General features: G+C 40.6%; 1 protein-coding gene across 1 annotated transcript in view; it reads right to left on the bottom strand.

The window, feature by feature from the left end:
• Nucleotides 1–20,220, bottom strand: part of RAPGEF5 (Rap guanine nucleotide exchange factor 5) — a 238,949-nt gene that overhangs the window by 107,390 nt on the left and 111,339 nt on the right. Inside the window, 2 exon segments of the mRNA XM_039912832.1 lie at nt 7,050–7,175; nt 15,649–15,722. Coding sequence (XP_039768766.1) covers nt 7,050–7,175; nt 15,649–15,722 — 200 coding nt within the window.

Raw genomic sequence — 20,220 nt, 5'->3', positions numbered from 1 at the left:
TTGGACTTTCTGTTTTTTGCTTTCCTGATGTTGGTGCCAACTCATAAAAATGCACAATATGTGAGCTGATTCCACTGATGTCATTCCAAACCCCAAATGAGCAGTATTTGAAGTATTTTTCAGTCTAATACCAAAGGTCATTGCAGTAGTTCATCAGTCCAGAGTCAATCTTCCATTAATACTACAAATGGCATTCCACACCTAGCCGTGGATCAGCTTCAGATTTCTGGCCCGTCAGGAACTTCAGACACAATATGAAGTTCAACTCCTTACTATTACTCAGGGTTCTGCACTCAATTTCATTCAGTAAACACTTTAATGGAAAGAACCCAATAAGTGGCAAATTTCAGAAGGTTAGGTCACAACTCCAATCTCTTTAAAATACAGATTTATCATGCTAGCCTGCACAGAACTTCTAATTTATTTTCCTTCTATTTTCTAAGACATGAAATAGAGGGCCTTCTGAAATTTAAGTCCCTTAGACATGAAAACTCCTCGACTTTTGCAGAGAAGGCTCAGATAGTCCTAGGCAAGTAGCATTTAGCTTGTCGGCAGTCTCTAGATTGTCCTAGAGCAGGAAATGGATTTTGGTGAGCCGTTCCAGTTCAGACCCTACCTTCTCAAAATTACAGGGGGCCCCCATGAGGCCAAGAGAAGACACAGACTGAATAGTAATAATAATACTTGCACCATTTTGTTAAGCACTTACCATGTGCCACACACTAAGCTAAGAGGAGACACAGACTCAGTATTAATAATAATACTTGTACCATCTGTTAAGCACTTACCATGTGTCACACACTAAGCTAAGCACAGGGGTAGATACAGAATAATTGGATAAGACAGTCCTTGTCCCATGTGGGGCCCATAAGTCTAAGACTTGGGGAGAACAGGTATTTCATCCCCATTTTACAGATGAAGGTACTGTTAAAGTAACCAATCCCAGCTCTGCCACTTGTCTGCTGCATGACCTTGGGCAAATGACTTAACCTCTGTGTGCTTCATTTACCTCACTTGTGAAATGGGGATTAAGACTGTGAGCCCTATGTGGGACAGGGACTGTGTCCAACTTGATTATCTTATATCTATGCCAGCATTTGATACAGTGCCTGGTACATAGTAAGTGCTTAACAAATACCATTTAAAAAGAGAGAGAGAGAGACAGAAGTTAAGTGACTTACCTAAGGTCACAAAGGAGACAAGTGGCAGAGCCAGGATTAGAACCCAGAATCTCTGACTCTCAACCCTGAGCTATTTCTACTAGGCCACACTGCTTCCCTTGCCACTCTTTAATGAGATATCCCAGACCAATCTCACTGGTCAGCACAGTAGCCCCTGGTGTCCATGAATTTCATGAGGTTCGACAATTTCTTCAGGGATGTTAGTTATCAAACCATTATTAATAGGATCAATTAATTTAGAACTAAGGGGGGAGAACATTTGAATTTCCATACTGACAATGGACAACATTTAACTATAATTATGCATAGATAAAATAGCCTTTACCTAAAACAATTCCATGTATTAATAATGTTCAAACAGTTTTCGAATAATTATCTTTCTTATGACAGTCAGTCTATGGAGTCTGGAAGAAAACATTGTTCTTTAAGATGTTTAATAGTCAAAGCATGAAAGAAATTAATTCCTTTTAGAAGGGAAGATTATGCAATCAGACCTATAATTGATTCTTATAGTTAGTAAATCACTAGCCGATAAAAGCTGACCATTTCATTAAAGATTTTGATTTTTATCAACCATACTACATCATCCTATTGCTATATTAGTGTACAAAATACTAACATCAAGTGAGAAGTGTAGCTTTAAAGCTCCATCCACTTACTCAGACCTCATTACTCTCAAGCATAAAATAGCTCACAATTGAGTGACCCAAGGAAAAAAATATGAATTCAAGAGAAATTCACTGGGAAGCAAAATTTCCATGTAATATCTCGCATCACTTGATCCAACAATTTTCTTAGAGTGCAAGAATACTTAATCTTTTCTCAATATATAAGGGCTGGACAATATGAATTTACAAATGTTCCATTATTCTGAATATTAAGCATTACAACAAGAACAGAATGCTTATGCATGAGTGACTATGTAGCTGGAATTTCAGAAAATAAAAAGTCAATCTCTAGGTTTCCATTTTAGGGTAGTTTATGACACCGCAATTATGCATTCCATTTATGTATTTCAAAAATACCCTGGGGAAAGCAGAGAATGGGCTGTTATGCTAATGGTACATGTTAATAATCATGGTATTCACCAATTTAAGAAAATAAGCAAGTCAACTACAAAGCTAAGGTAGTAAATGTGCTAAGAAAGAAGTGCAAATCTTTTTTGCAGAGGAATGTTTTTCTTCAGAACAGAGACAAAAATCAAGGGAAAATTCTAGTCCTACTTTTAAGCTCATTGTGGGCAGGGAAAGTTGTCTGTTGTTTTATTATACTCTCCCAAGTGCTTAGTACAGTGATCCGCACAGACTATGTGCTCAATAAATAAGATCCACTGACTTTCAGCCCCCAAAGTAAAAAAAAAAAAAAAGTGACACAGTTAGATCTCAACCATCAGGCTACAACAGCCTCTCTGGATACTCTAAACTACTTTGGCCTGAATCTGACAGTACAAAAATATGGGAGCTCAGAAAGCTGCTCCTTTCTCCTGGTGGTCCTGCTGCCCTCTAAACAGTAAGCTCACTGTGGAAAGGGAACATGGCTACCAATTCTGTCATACTGTACTCTCCAAGTGCTTAGTATAGTGTTCTGGACAGAGTAAGTGCTCAATACAACTGATTAATTATGCATGTGGCATGGGCAGGAAAAGCCTAGGGTCATTCTGGGAACCTGAAGCTCCTGTCATGACCCAAAAGTAGAAAAAAAGGCCACCTGGGACACCAAAGTCACCAAGGAATCAATCAGTGGTATTTATTGAGTGCTTACTATGTGCAGAGCACAGTACTAAGTACTTAGGAGAGTACAATACCACCGAGTTTTTGGACACAGTTCCTGCCCACAACAAGCTTACAGTCTAGAGGATGAGTTTACATACTAGAGAAAAGCAAGCCAGGAACCTTGGTTTTCCTTTCCCCTGCCTAGCATTCTCCTCAGTATGGGTCACCTCTGCAGGAGACAGGGATACTGCATGAAACCAGTGAATAAGCCAAGGGCCCTGAGACCCAGAGAGATGACACGGGTAGAGGCTGGGATGGATTACACCCATTGGAATGTAAGGTCTTTGTGATCAGGGAATGTGGCACTTCATTATTCGATACTTCCCAAGCAGCTCAGTACAGTATACTGCAACAAATGGGCAGTCAATAAATGCAACTACTGAGAAGGTGCCTGAGAAGCTTATCATCATTATTAATCGCATTCAGTGGGCACCTGCCAGCAATTTTCTTTATCGTATGGCTCAAAACAACACTTACTATATGCCAGGCATTGTACGAAGCACTGCGGTACATACAAGATGTGTTGGACCCAGTTTCTGTCCCACATGGTGCTCACTTTCTTAATCCCCATTTTACAGATGAGGGACCTGAGGCACAGAGAAGTCAAGTGATTGGCACGAGGTCCTCTGGCTCCTAGACCCATGCTCTTTCCTCTAGGCAGCACTAAGTAAAAAAAAGTGCTAAGCACCTGGGAAAATCCAAAAGAATACAACAATCCTGATGGCTCAACAATGGGTTCCACTCTGAGCTATCTGGAGAACTAAGGTCAAACTGAATTTAAGGAAATGATCTGGGCCACAACCCACCCATCACCGTTTCCTCCTTGCTATCTCCCTCCCCAAATCCCTCATTGCAACATGGCTTTCTATGGCAGTAACCCTTCCAAAGACTCCCCTATGAATCAATCTCTGTGGCTTTTTGTGCATGCAGTTCCAGACCTACCATTGCAGAGTTCAAAGCCCAAGCTGGAGCCTTTGCTGACTGAGCTGCTTCCAGCTTTGAAAAGAAGAGGAGTGACAGACCAAAGTTCTGTGAGAGTGAGCAAAAGTGCAGAACTATGTGTGATTTACTATGGAAAAATGCCCTATTTAAAGTAGACAGGTGGGGGAGGAATCTTAAATCTAGGTTTCATAGCAATGCCATGGAAGTCGCCTTTGTGCAGGAGCCTGAATTTCATAGAATTCAGAGTGTGATGCCAAGTTCATGAACACAAACCTTTTTTTTCTTAATACCTTTCATTCATTCATTCAGTTGTATTTATTGAGTGCTTAATGTGTGCAGAGTACTGTACTAAGTGCTTGGGAAAGTACTGTACAACAATAAATGGTGACATTCCCTGCCTACAATGAGCTTACAGTCTAGAGCGGGGGAGACAGGCATCAATACAAATAAATAAAATTAGCAACAATTTATGTAAAACACATAGTAAAAATCACACATTACAGCAGAGCTGAGTGTGTTCAATCACAAGAATGCTTATCAAACCAAACCATTCCTGCTTCAATTTGGGGGCAAAGTTAGCCAGTTGAATATAATTTCCTAGAATTGGGGAGACAGGCTAATTTCATGAAAGAACAATGGACAGGACTCAGGAAGCCTGTGTCCAGCCATTGCTTTACTGTTACCTCTAGCTGGAGTGTGACCTTGGAGTTCTTTCCAATTACACAAGTGCAATATGAGAACGAGTGAGGTAATGTGACTGGAAAAGGAATAAAATTCAAGGCAGAGGAAGCTGAAAGGATACATTTTGATGGAGCCAACTTGATTCATCTATACAATAGTGACTTTTAAAACACTTTGTACAAAGGGAGGAAGGAATATTTCAGCGGGTGAGGGTGAAAGTCAGTTTAGAAAAAATATGGCTGCATGCCACTGAATCTGAACGCCACCGGCAAGATGGGGAAAATGGAAACATGGCATGAACTTCCATGAGCAAAGGGAAATTTGATATACCACCCACAGATGCTTGATATAGGGAAGAAGCCCCTAACAGCAGACTAAAATGTGCAAACCACCATGATTTTTGGTCTTTATAAGTAGATTTTAATCAGCACCAGTATATGTTTCCATGTCCCTTTCACATACAAGCAAGATTCATTATCCTTGAAAGAGCCAGTAAAAGTCCCATAATTCAATGAGTGTCATCCTGCCGGTTGGCAACCTACTAAAAATCCAGTTTACTGAGAAAATGCCACACAAGAAGAAAAATCCCTGTGGTTCATATATTTCCTTGCTTCCAGCATTACAGCAAGGTTTATAAAAGGAGGGGAAAAAACTCATAATACCACCTTTTATTTTGATATATTACTCCTCCTCTGAGGAACCCAAGTGTTTTTAACATCATGTCATGAATCCTCGGGAAATTCCTGAAGGTGGCAACAAATTTAGCACCCCCATTTTGTGCAAAGCAAGGCACAGAGAGCTTTAATCGTGAAGTGGCAGCAAATTAGAGAATATGATTAGAATCCAGGTGTCCAGATTCCTAGCCATTTGTTTCATCCACTACACCAAATAATTTCCCCAATGACTTTCTTATCGTGCAAACACATACCCAATAAACACAAATTCACACAGGAATAGCCACACACAGTTCTAGTCTCCATTTATATAGTTTCAACAACAGTACAACTGCAGTCATAGTAAAGTTATTCCTTTTAGTGGCCCATAACTCTCTAATTCTATTTTTAAACACTAAATAAGTTCAAAAACAAAGGGTGTTTCAGGTGATTTAAGCTGTACTTAAACTCTCCTACATTATCCCCAAAGCTAAAAGTACCTGCAGATTCTTTCAACTGCCCTCTGTGCGCCAATCATGCATGCAGGGAGTTAAATCACCAGAATTTGAAGCTTCTTAATTATCCTCCTGACTTACAATACCTGAGGTTACAACTTTTACCTCCCCCAAAGAAATGGGAGCTTCTGTGCTATTAAACAGAGCAGCATACGCTATCCTCTCAACTTCTTCTTTCTCCCTCTTGTTTGTCAAGCTCTCCCATTAGGATGGATGGATTTGAGGCAGGGGGAATCCCCTTTATATCCAAAACAAAATAGCAGGCTTTAGACGGTTAAAATCCTGGTAGAGACTCTTTCCAGAGGCTCTTTCCCCAAAAAAATCTTTGATTCGGCCCCCTAACAAGAGCTTATTCCAAACAAACAGAAAAGTAAACAAACAACAGTTGGGGCCGAAGAAAGTGGCTACATTGTACTACCAGTGTGACAACTGGCATTTTAAATCATATTCAGGCCAGAGTCACCATTTGAATAACTGCTTTCAGGAGCAATGAGCAGAATGCTCCTTGCCTCCAATTTTCAGTAAAGTGAGACAATAACACTCTTGTTAAATGCACAGTATCATAAACTGTTGAAAAACGCCCTTTCGGTTCCCTTCTTGGTGAGCCTTGTGGAAAAGCTTTTTAACATTTTCTGTGCAAATAGGGGCTCGGCAATCTCCACTCCTCCTTGAATCAATTTCCAGCTATTATCCTCTCTGGGTGCTTCTCAAAAACAATTAGGGGAATGAATAAGTGGTATAAACATGTCCAAAATGTGGTACTGATTTACGGATGAAATCCAAATTGCTTAAGAATGCATACATGCTCCCTATCTCTTTGACTGAGAGTCCCATGTGGGTCAGGGGCTGTGTTTGATCAGATTCTCTTGTATGTACTGCAATGCTTGGCACAGTGCTTGGCACAGAGTAAACACTTAATTACCATTCTTCTTCTCATTATTAAATTATAAAATCTAAATTTTCTTTCTTTAGGAATTCATGCATTAGCCAACTAGCCTACCTCACTGGAAGATTCCCTGGCTGGTATGGGCGAAAGAGCCTCGAAAAGCAAACCAGATCCAGAAATTATTCAGACCTACTGAAATTTGACCTTTCTTGATGGCGACTGAGAGTTATTTTGGACAACAGCAAATTTCACTCAAAATCCCTGTTGAAGCCCATTAGTGGAGAGCTACGGCATAATGATGATTCCTCTTCCATTCTTTAGGGCCAACTCAAGACCCATCTCTTCTCTCAAGACAGACAACAAGACATAAAAATTCCCCTTCCCTTCCAACAGCTACCCACCAGAGAAAAATGTCTTACTTGTTCGGGTTTCTCGGGCTCTTTTTTGTCCGCCTGCAAAAAGTGGCAGTTTTCTCTCGCCAGCTTCTGGACCAGTTCGATCCGTCCAATGTCATCTCTTTCCTGCAGCTTGCACATCACCCCTGCCTTGAGGGTTGGAGAGAGCGCAAATATATACTTAAATCCACAGTCCCAGGACATGACAGTGTCACAAAATGAACCTTACAATAAGCTCATCTTTTCTGCTGCTCTAATTTCACTACAGCTCTTTGCCTATTTGAAATTATATCACTGCTTCTTGAGAAAGCACCACTAGATAACGTGAAACAGATGATTTATATATCTATGTTAACAGAGTGAAGGGCAGGGCTAACTAAGTCAACGGGCACTATGTGTGTGCCTGATATGCTAGTATTTGTTTGTTCCTGTCAGCCTGCTTCCTGTTACATCAACAAAGCATAGCAAGAGGTTAAAGGCTCATGGGAAAGTTAGTCAGGAACAACTCTGGCAAAAAAGGATGAAGTGATACAGAGTTCTAAAAATAACACAAGGAACCTCCTGTTTCTTTAACTCCACCACAGGATTATTTGCATATATTATAAAAAAATCACAAGGAATTTACTCCCTTTCGTAACCAAAATTACTATTGGGAATTACTGAAATTCCTCTACTGTTTCATGTAGACACATGACAGTAAGATTATCTTTAAAGATTTACCTAATTAAAAAAAAGCTTGTTTAAAAGCTGGGATCAATTTAATTGAAAACCTAAAACTGTGGAACGATGCATCATCTTGCTAACATTTGAAAATTAAACCTGGATATGGGTAAAATAAAATAAATAATAATAATATTTGTTAAGCGCTTACTCTGTGCTAAGCACTGTTCTAAGCACTGGGGTAGATACAAGGTAATAAGGTTGTTCCACATGGGCTCAAAGTCTTAATCCCCATTTTACAGATGAAGTCACTGAGGCACAGAGAAGTTAAGTGGCTTGCCCAAGGTCACACAACAGACAAATGGCAGAGCTGGGATTAGAACCCATGTCCTCTGACTCCCAAGCCCGTGCACTTTCCACTAAGCCACGCTGCTTCTCTTGTATCTCTTGTATCAAGGACAACCCCAGGATCAGATTCAGCCTTAGATACTTGCACAAAGTTCCCAGTTACACATGGTTACACATCTATCTAATAGCAGAATCTGAAGCTGGATTTGGCAGCATTAGCACTATTTGATCCAAAACAATAAGTTAAAGAGTTTGCAAATCACTGTTTACAGACCTGCTGGTCTTTATGAAATTAAAAGTATTAGTAAACTAATAAAACAAAAACTCTAAAAAGTTCCTTCATTTGACATCAGTACTCTGTTTAAAGATTTGTGTCATGGCCTATCTGTTCTAATGATGAGTGTAATGACATCTTAGCAACATGAGATTTCAAATGCAGCTCTTTTTCTTTAAATATTTGTTAAGAACAGTATTCTCAGCTCTCCTTCATATACATTTTGGATGTGTAGTGAGCTAAGGAACTAGGGAAGCAGTGTAGTGTAGTGAAAAAAGAAATGGGTCTGGGTTCTAATCACAGCTCTGCCACTTGCTTATTGTGGGACCCTGGGCAAGTACTTAACTTCTCTATGCCTCAGTTATCTATCCGTAAAATGGGGATTAATACCGTGAGTCCCATGTCAGAAAGGGATTGTGTACAACCTAATTATCTTATATCTACCTTAGTGCAGTGTGTAGCACATAGTAAGCACTTATATATCTTTTTTTTTTAAAGTCCTTCTGGAAAGAGACATCTGTTTAATTTGGACGTGATGTTGGAAGAATCTTGTGTGCATACGTTTGTGGTGTGAGACATGGTGTTTTCACTAAAATGTGAACTTTCTTTGACATGGTTTCTTCACCAATCTATCCCATGTCATACAACTGATTACCCTCACTTAATACAGTGCTCTGCACAGAGTAAGTGCTTAACAAATATCATTGATTGAGTGATGTATGGTAAAAAACTATTATTGCTTTGTGGAAAAGAAAAGGGTATTTATAAAGCCTCAGCAATTTAGACAGTAAAATGCTCCTAAACAATCTTATCTTTGAGGGAATTAATCAAACCATTTTCTCCATTTCCCCAAATCTGATTTTTGCTATTAATTCTAAATACATGGAAATGTGCCATCCACTAGAAGAGCACTGAAATGATTACACTTTTTTATCTATGGATAGAAACTTCTTCAGGACTAAAGGTGCATCTCTATTGCCAACACAAACCTGAAACCAGTTTCAGGGAAGGGGAACCTCCAATCTCAGAGCAGGATTTGGAGTAAGCATTCAGCAATTTTTAAAAAAGATACTAGAGTAGCAGCTAACTTCCTAAACCCTGTCCAGAGCCAGAAGTCCAAGTTGCTAGGTCTATAAAGTGGAAGCAACAAAAGCCAAACACACAAGAGCAATAGCTTGAATGGCTTAAATGAAAAAGGAGTATATTACTCTACCCAACCTCATATCCCTTTGCACCTTATCAAACACTTGCCCATTCCCTGACCATCATCTTCAACCCTCTTCTTTGCAGATTTCTTTCCCAATGCTTTCAGACATCCCTAAACAACCTAAAACAAAGTTTTAACCTCAAAACAACATCCTTGACCCCACTGCTCCATCCAGTTATTGCCTCATCTCCCTTCTCTCTCATTTTACTGAATTTTCTAACCTGCTTCCTCCACTTAATAATAGCATTAATAATGGAATTTGTCAAGTCTTACTAGGTATCAACACTGTACTAAGTGCTGGGGCTTAGTACAGATATTAGGATCTCACACAGGGCTCACAGCCTAAGAGATGAATGTGAGCCCATTGATGGGTAGGGATTGTCTCTATCTGTTGGCCAATTGTCCATTCCAAGCGCTTAGTACAGTGCTCTGCACATAGTAAGCGCTCAATAAATACAATTGATTGAATGAATGAATACTAAATTCCCATTCTGCAAATGAGGGAACTGAGGCACAGAAGTTAGCTAACCGAAGGTCACACAGCAGGTAAGTGGCAGGTCTGGCCCATGATCTTTCCACTAGGACAGACTGCTTCTCTTCCTCTTCTCCAAATCTCTCCTTGACCTCCTTCCATCCGGCTTCCACCTCTTTCACTCCGTAGAAATTGCCCTAAAGTCACCAACAATCTTTTTCCAAAGCCAATGGCCTCTACTCCACCCTAATCCTAATCCTCTTTGACCACTCAACTGTCTTCAACACTGTAGCCCATCCCCTTTCCCTGGAAACATTATCCAACCTTGACTTCACAGACACTGTCCTCTTCTGGACTCCTCATCTTTCTGTCCACTTATTCTCAATACCTTTGGCAGTCTCCTCCTCTACCTCCTCCCATCCAACTGTGGGAATCCCTCAAGGCTCAGTTCTGGATCCCCTTCTATTCTCCATCTACACCCACTCCTTTGGAGAACTCATTCGCTCCCCCAGCTCTAATTACCACCTCTATGTAGATGATTACCAAATCTACTCCTTTGCAGCTTCACATTTCCTCCTGCCATCAGAACATCTCTACTTGAATGTCTCTCCAAACCTCAAACTTAACATTTTCAAAACAAAACTCATCTTTCCATGCGAGCCCTACCTTCCCTGTCTTTCCCATTTCTGGAGATTACATCGCTATCCTCACTATCTCACAAGCCCATAACCTTGGCATTATCCTTAATTCATCTCCCTCATTTAACCCACATGTTCAGTCTGTCACCACACCCAGTCAGTTCTACCTTCACAACATCACTGAAATCTACTCTTTCCTCTCCATCCAAACTGCTACACTGCTGATCCAAGCCCTTATCATATCCTGCCTTGTCTACTGCATCAGCTTTCTCACTGATCTCCCTGCCTCATGTCTCTCTCCACTCGAACCCATACTTTGCTCTTCTCCCTAGATCACTTTTTCTACAAAACCATTCAGTCTATATCTATATCTCCCCAATCAGAAACTCCAGTGGTTGCCCATCCATCTCTGCATCAAATTCCTTACCACTAGTTTTAAAGCTCTCAGTTTTCTCGACCCCTCCTATTTTACCCCGCTGATTTCCTACTAGAATCCAGACTTTATGCTTCACTCTTCTAACATCAAATTATTTACTGTACTACAATCTTGTCTATATCACAAATGAACCCTTGCCCAGATGGTCCTTCTGGCCTAGAACTCTCTCCCCTTTCATATATGACAGACCTTCACTCTCCCCACTTTCACAGCTTTATTAAAATTGCATCTCCAAGAAGGTTTCCCTGATTAAGTCCTGTTTTCTACTCTCTCTCCCTCCTGCATCATCTATGCATTTGAATCTGTATCCTTTAAGCACATTATTCATCCTACCTTCAGCCCCACCGCATTTATGTACATATCTTTAATTTATTTTAACGTCCGTCTCCCCCTCTAGATTGTTCACTTCTTAGTGGGCAGGGAACGTATCTACTAACTCCGTTGAATTATACTGCCCCAACCACACAGTAAGCTTTTAAAAAATACTATTGATTGATGGATTGCCCTTTCGATCTTCACTGGCCACCCGGTCACTGACAAGGGCAAATTTATATCCTAGAAGGTTTAGAACCAAGATATCTTCTCTCCCTATATATCATCCCAGAAATTTGGAATTGCTATGGTCCTTCTGCTCAAGATCCCTGACTCAAATTTATGGCAACTGGAAGCAGTTCAAAAGAAGTGCTTTCCCTTTGGGATATCTTTCCCCTTATGTACCTTTGTCAAGCTTGAATCTTGTGATTTCCAAGGGAACATTAAAATACCTCTACCTCCTAGTTTACTTTTTTCCTTCTGAACAGGTCTATGTTTTTATATGCATCAAGAAACTTGAATGCACTTGATGATAAAAGCTAAATGAGTTTCAGGGTACTTAAAGTAAATGTCAGCTGCTTCTCTGAGAGCTTGATATTTTCATAATTAAGAGAGAGAAAAATGACTCTCTTGAGTTTCTGATCTCAGCACTAAAATTTACTTTTGAGAATACAAGAGAATTTTCACCTAATCACTTAAACAGTTTGGCATCCATTAGCTAACTGCCATCCATGTTTCATAGACTATCCTGAAGAGCAAGAAGCAGCGTGGTCTAATGGAGAGAGCACAGTCCTGGGAGTCAGAAGAATCTTGTTTCTTATCCCAGCTCCAGCACTTGTCTGCTATTTGACCTTGGGCAAGTCACTTAACTTCTCTGTGCCTCAGCTTCCTCATCTTTAAAATGGGGATTAAGACTGAGCCCCATTTGGGACAGGGACTGTGTCCAACCTGATTAACTTGTACCTAACTCCAGGGCTTAGTACAGTATAGTGCCAGGCACATAGTAAGTGCTTAACAAATGTCATAATACATAAAGAAATAAATAATAGTGGATACAAGGGAGAAATATGTAAATAGCCAGCTGCTGGACATGGTATAAAGCAGGGTGGTCCTTCTGGTTTAAGGTGGAGGTTGCCTCATGGCCAGGGGCAGAAATGTGTGCTGCCTTGGGCTCTCAGCCATCTTCTCCTGGCACGGGTCGGGGGGAAGGGTGACAGAGAAAGGCTCTGGGAGTAGAGGTAGCAATCAATTCTCTAGGCTTGACCCAGGCGTAGTTCTCCACTGCTCCCAGTAGCCCTTGCTTCCAACTCAGCCTTTGGCATGTGTTCCCGAATCGGCTCTCATGTCTGCTCAATGATTAATGCTTAGAATGGTGCCAGGAACATGCTGGACAGTGTGTCTACCCTCTCCCTTTCCTGTACAGACCTAAACAGTCACAGGAGAAGGCATCAGGACTACCTTACTAGGGAAAAGAGGCAAATCAAGGGCATTGTAGACCATTCCTGAGCATCATGGCCTGGTGGGAACACCACAAGAGAGGGAGTCAGGAGGTCTGGGTTCTAGTCTTGGCTTCCAACTTGTCTGCTGTGTGGCCTTAGGCAAGTTACAACTTCTCTATGCCTCAGTTTCCTTATTTGTAAAATGGGGACTAATTACCTGCTCTCCCTTCTCCCTGTGGGACAAAGATTGAGTCAGATCTGATTATGTGGTACCTATCTCAGCTTTAAGCAGAGTGCTTGGCACATAGGAAGTATTTGGATAGTACAATTACTGTTATTATTAGTATTGTTATAGCCACAAGACATTCAGCAGCCCTAATGTGTGGGTTTTGGTGGGACTATGCTGGTTTAAAATGCAATGCTTTAAGGAGGCTGGGTCTGAAACAGAGGATCCCTCGAGGCCCCTTCAGCTCTATGAATCAGTGATTCAGTGCAAGGAAGCCATGGATTCATTAAATTATTTTGGCAGCCTTGATCCTGCAAGGGTAACAGTAGGAGGCTTCGATCTTGATTTTTATTCCTGGCCAATTTAATTTATCTACATAAAATTAATTATAAGCAATGTGCCTAGAGCTGCTAAGCCGGAAAAACAATGTTAATGTCAAAAGACCAGAAGAGGCTTATTTTAGGGCCTCAGTGTTTTCTTGAGAAAAAAAATCATTACAATGAATAATTATGGTTATTCATACCATTTTCAGTTCGGCATAAGAGTAATGTGCAATCGAAAATCTAACTTTTTCTGACAGCTAAAAGAGTAAGGGTGCAGGGACATGATTTTTTCCAAACTATGTTGGAATGGATGCTTAAGGAACAGTTGAGAACAATGATAAATGAAAAAGCTTATTTTTAAAAAAAATTGCATTTGTTAAGCCCTTATTATGTCAAGTACTGCCCTAAGTGCTGGAATAGAAACAGGACAATCAGGCTGTACCCACTAGGGCTCACAGTCTATGTCAAAGGGAGGAAGATTTAATCCCCATTTTACAGATGATGCAACTGAGGCACAAAGAAGTTAAATGACTTGCCCAAAATCATACAGCAGACCAGTGGCAGAGCAAGGATTAGAAAACAGATCCTCTGCCTTTCCAGATCTGGGCTCTTTCCACTGCTTCTCTAAGGCTTCATGTGACAAATGGTGAATGGCAGTTAGTGGCTAGCTTTCAAAACAACCTCTTCTAGAAGTCCAGCTAAGTCAGCACAGAAATGACATGAGTAGTCAACGAAGTATTACAAAGGCCCCAGATGATGTTACATGTCTGCTGAAAATGGGCAGTCAAGAGACAGGCATAAACCAGCATGACACACTGCTATCAAAAAAAAAGCAGCTCTCTTTGAACAAAAGCCTCATAAGGAACAAGAGATGAGGAGGTAAAAGAGAAAAGAGTGCCAGGAGCTGCAAAGGTTAAGCATGACAAAATGAAAAATCCAAAAGAACACTATCAAATCAGGAATCAATTAAGAACAATATAGGAAATTCTCAAATTGAGAAATTTATTTCTAGAATTAGCTAAATATTCAGAGTTTTCAAGGAAAAATATGGGAGTGTGATATTTAATCAATATTTTGAAGATGGCAAAGGTTTCTTTTATCTTGGATTTTTTAATAAGAAAAGTAATAGAATGGGAAAGCAATGACAATAGATGACAGCATGAATTATAGTCAGTGAAAAATATCATTTTATAGATTAGATCAAGGGCCGAGTGCGATTTCAGAAGTCTATATGGTGGAAATAAGAATGCAGTAAATATAAATAGAGAAGTAGCAAGTGCTAAACGGTATACTTTCTTTAAAGTTCCACAATTTTTCTGCCTTAACATTGTCTTTTATGTGCCTTTTAACTGTACCATTCAGTGTATGCACACTGCATGTACACTGTTAATGATAGCAGGTTTGACCAGGATCTCAAGACTCTGAACAGTAGGGTTCTTATGGAAGTGGGCTAGTTTTAACATGACATTTTCTCTACAAGGAGAGTTTCTTCTAAATTGCTGGAATAAGATGTTGTTTAACTTTGAAAATATCTGCCTTGTTAGCAATTCACCACCATGTTAAATCCTATCCATTAATGAATGATTCATCTCGAAAAAGCTAGGCTGGGGGGATGCGGGGGGAGGAGGAGTGAATGTTGAGATGGCAAGGTTTGAATCGAGATTCCCCTACAGGTGTGAGATTTAATTTCCACAGTTCCATGGGGAAAATATCTTGAAAACCGTCAGGGTAAGAAATACCAATTCTGAAAGCAATTGTATATCACAAACTATATCACAAATGTAGGCAACCTTAACAGAAAGATTATGAGTTCTCTGCTTACTATCATTTTCTCAAAGTAGAACCTAAAGTTAAAACCCACAACCAAAGAACCAACTTGTAAGCACTGTATTTTTTTCCTCAAGCAGGCAGTCAAATTTTTAAGTAATCAAGTACTCTTAAATATCAGGAGAACTTGGTTGAATAGCAGAACAGACCAGACTCTTATTTACTCTCTCTGTGTCTAATATAATAGGGAAATGTCATGCATGCAAAACTGAGAGAGAACTAAATTAAAAATATGTCTTACATCAGTGCCAGGCCAATATCATTCATACTCCTTTAGTATCCTAACCTCAAGGACATAGGTTTTTATTCCCAGAAATCTCACCTGTCTCTAAAGGTGTATAATTACAGCAGACAAGATCTAAAGATCCATATCATGCAAACCACCTCCCCAGTTGGTAGGAGAAAGGCAGAAGTTCAGGATTACAAACCACCTTTGAGTTGTATTTCTGAGTTTACTTTACCTTTGAATCTGAGATGCCTTCAACTTCTGCCACTCTCACTCCTTGGCTTCTGCTTTCTTCATCTTGATCAACTGCTAAATCAAGAAACAGGAGGAATAAGAAAAACAACAAATTTTTCATTCATTTTTGCTCTTCAGATGGGAAGTTTGGGAAAAACTACTATATTTACTCAACTAATGGCTGATGGCATATTAAACCAAAGCAATAAGCAAAGCAAAGCATTTTGCTTATGGTGAATCACCAGTGATTGATTTCCAATAAAATCTCCATGCTTCTCACTTCCTCGCCAAGGTATTTTGGCATTATTTGGCAAGGAGTGAGGAGATTTAGACAAAGGGTTTTTTAGGAAAATGGTCTGGGCAACAGAGTGAAGTATGGATTGGAGTGGGAAGAGACAGGAGGAAGGAAAGTCAGGGAGGAGGCATATGCAGTAGTCAAGATGGGATAGATAAGTGCTTGGATCAATGAAGTAACAGTTTGGATAGGGAAGACTGTGGATTTTTGCAATGTAGCAATTTCAAACCAAACTATATTTCATTGCTTAGATGTAATTTCATTACCAAATTCATATAATTTTAAGATTGTTAAAACTCAAAGATACTCTCATATAATAATCATTTAATGGTATTTATTGAGCACATATGGTGTGTACAGCATTGCTTGAAGCACTTGGGAGAGTATATTATCTCTGCTCTCACTGTGTTTACAATTTAATGGGGTAGACAGGCAGGTATAAATGATTCAGAAACAGTGGCAGCAGGAGAAAGGATAGTGCAAGGTACTGAAAGACAAAATGAGTAAATTAACCAAATGAATAGGTGGGTGTCAATCAATCATATATATTGAATGCTTACTGTGAGCAGAGCACTGTCCTAAGCATTTGGGAGAGTACAATATAACAACTTTGGTAGATGCTCCCTGCCCACAACAAGCTTTCAGTCTAAAGGGGGAGGCATACATTTATATAAGTAAAATACAGATATGTATATAAATGCTGTTGGACTGAGGGAGGAGTGAATAAAGGGAGCAAATCCAAGTGCAAAGGTGACACAGAAGGGAGTGGGAGAAGAGGAAGTGAGGGCTTAGGGAAGGCTTGATGGAAGAGATATGCCTTCAATAAGCTTTTCAACTCGGGGAGAGTAATTAACTGTCGGATATGAAGAGGGAGGGCATCCCAGGCCAGGGACTGGATATGGGTGTGGGCAGTGAGATATATGAGACTGAGCTACAGAGTGTAGGTTGGCATTAGAGGAGCGAAGTGTATAGGCTGAATTGTAGCAAGAGAGCAGCGAGGTAAAGTAGGAGGGGGCAAGGTGATCGAGTGTTTAAAGCCAATGGTAAAGAGTTTCTGCTTGATGCAGAAGTGACTGGGCAACCAATGAAGGTTCTTGAGGAGTGAAGAAATGTGGACTCAACATTTCTGTAGAAAAATGATCTGAGCAGCAGAGTAAAGTATGGACTGGAGTGGGGAGAGACAGGAGGTAAAGAGTTGAGCAAGGAGGCTGATACAGGAGGCGGGATAGGATAAGTGCTTGGATTAGCAAGGGAGCAGTTTGGATGGAGAGGAAAGAGCAGATTTTAGCAATGTTGTGAAGGTAGAACCAATAGATTTGGTTGAATCTGATTTTGGTCATTTCACCTTTCCGTACCTTGGCTTCCTCATCTGTAAAATGGGACAACACTTTCCTCTAAAGCATCCAGGGTTGGGGTGAGAATAAAATGAGATAGCATGGCAAAGTACTTTGGAAAAATATGAGTACTCCTCAAATTCAACATATTATTATTATTATTATTACCCCACTGGACTTCAAAAAAAGACCAGTACCCAGATGTATAATAGATGCTACTTTGGACCTCAAGTTCCACTCTCCTGTTTCAAAGGAGTGTTACAGATGTTGTTAAAAATGGATTCTTTACCAAAATCATTTCTAGATTAGCATCCATAACCCTACCTTTTTAGATTCCAGCTCCCCTCTAGACTGTAGTTGTACAAGACAACTCTAGATTGTTGTACTGTACTCTCTTAAGTGCTTTAATACAGTGCTCTGCACACAGTAAGTGCTAAATAAATATGATTGACTGACTGACTGACTGACTGACTGTTGTCTTTGAAAGTGTTGGGGAGACCCTGATTTCAGCAACTTGTCAACACAAAAACTGAAATTAACTCTTGGGGCCTTTTATAGAAGTTTTTTTCCTTGGAAATACAGCAGTATTGCTCATAACAGCTCAGCAACTGGCACAAATATCCCTCTTGGGTAAAGAAAGTAGATTGCCTGGATTGCCAACAATCAGAAACAGCCCCATCAACTCACCCGCCTTAAAAAAAATATATGGACTTGGTTATGGTGGAGGGTGCACCCACCAATAACTTTTTAAATATGCTAAAATCCAATCATAGAATGGAAGCACTAGGCAGCTTTCCAACAACTGGCAATTTATGTTAGGTCTTCTAGGAGGAGTGTGTGGGAATTTGTTTAGCTTCTTGTTTATTCAAAAAAGAAACAGGCAGTAAGGTCAGCAGGGGAAAATATCTTGTGCAAATATTGGTTTTGGGACAGTTCACTTAAATATGGCATGTACTAAAACTATTCCTCTGTGCCAAAAGTTGGCACTTCACCCTAGGCCAATATAAACCATGTTTTCTCCCTTACACAATACCCCCAATCGAGAAGTGAGGAAAAAGGAAGTCAAACACACAAATACCAGTTAGAATGGTTGGGTCCTTAGCTGTTTAATATGGGACCTGACAATACAATTAAGGAGTGGTGGATTGAATCATTTTCCACTCTAGGCTATCATAACTGCCCTCCTTTAAGAGCTTAAAGAGGTAGTGGCATAGTGGATACAGCACAGGCCTGAAAGTCAGAAGTTCATGGGTCCTAATCCCGGCTCTGCCATTTGTCTGCTGTGTGACCTTGGGCAAGTCACTTCACTTCTCTGTGCCTCAATTACCTCATCTGTAAAATGGGGAATAAGGTTGTAAGTCTTATGCAGGACAGGGGTTGTGTCCTACCAGGTTTCCTTGTATCCACCCCAGCGCTTAGTACAGTGCCTGGCACCTAGTAAGTCCTTAACAAATACTATCATCATTATTATTATTATTAATGAAATCAGTGGACAAAAGAGCCATCCATAACATGTGTTTTCACAACACGCTTTGGCTACAATGCTGTGAGGAAATCAGGAACATTCTTTGGGACAGAATTTGAGATGAAGTCAGATTCATTCATTCACTCAATCCTATTTATTGAGCATTTACTGTATGCAGAGCACTGTACTAAGCGCTTGGAATGTACAATTCGGCAACAGATAGAGACAATCCCTGCCCAACCACAGGCTCACAGTCTAAAAGGGGGAGACTGACAGCAAAACAAGTAGTCAGGCATCAATACCATCAAAGTAGATAAATAGAATCATAGATATGTACACATCATTAATAAAGTAGAGTAATAAATAATATATACAAATATACACAAGTGCTGTGGGGAGGGGAAGGGGGCAGAGCAGTGGGAGGGAGTAGGGGGGATGGGGAGGGGAGGAGGGGCAGAAGGAAAGGGAGTGCTCCGTCTGGGAAGGCCTCCTGGAGGAGGTGAGCTCTCAGAAGGGCTTTGAAGAGGGGAAGATGAAATGATTATGCACAAGAGTATGGCTTTGCCATTAGTCTATGGTGAGCATGTTACAGTTTGGGTTTTCCTTAACTTGGGGCTTTGACAAGAATGAAATCAATCGTATTTGAGTGCTTTCTATATGCAGAGCACTGAACTAAGCACTTGGGTGTATACATTATAACAGAGTTGAGAGCCACATTCTCCATCAAAAATAACCCTCCATGACAAAAGAATCACGTGCAAGACAGTACTACTAACCATCCACCCTTTCCCAAGGAATCTCCGAACAACCCAAACCCTCCAATACTGGGTTCACGCTCGAGCAAAAGAAGCCAAGAATTGCAATATAGAAGATTACTGACATTTCTCCCCTTCAAAATCAAAACAGGCAGCTGCGACTCTGGTCATTCGGTGCAGGTGATAAACGCACTGCTACAATGAAGAACTTAGGCTTCAAATTGGCCCTCTGGGCTGTAGAGGAATGAGGATCTGGCACAGGGAGCGGACAGCAGCAAGTCGAAACTTCCACTGCGGTGGGCGGTCTGCTGTCCTCACAAAAATGCCAATTCTCTCCCAGCCTTAGGTTCCACTGTGGGATCATTGTTTATCAGTAGCAGTTCCAGGGGTCCAGCCAAGACGGCTCTGGAGCATAGTGAGTCTGAACATCCTTCCGCATTCCACACCACCCACGGAGACACTTCCAGCCTGGGTTTGGGAGTCATAGAGGAGGGAAGAGCTGCATTTGGGGCTGGAAGAGGTAGGTCACTAAGGCAGACACCAGGCCTGAGCCTGAGCATTCTACAAGGGCCATGGCCCAAGGGGCCTCCCCTGGGCAGCCAAAAGTCAGGATGCAGACGTACAAGTGTGTGTGTGTTCATGTGTGTTCTTGCATGCACAATTGTGCGTATGAATGAGGGAGATGTTGGACTTCAAATTTGCAACTTGAGAATCTCATGGTGGT

This window comes from Ornithorhynchus anatinus, chromosome 8 (genome assembly GCF_004115215.2).
Source record: "Ornithorhynchus anatinus isolate Pmale09 chromosome 8, mOrnAna1.pri.v4, whole genome shotgun sequence".
Lineage (NCBI taxonomy): Eukaryota > Metazoa > Chordata > Mammalia > Monotremata > Ornithorhynchidae > Ornithorhynchus > Ornithorhynchus anatinus.
This window is presented reverse-complemented; position numbering and strand designations above follow the sequence as displayed.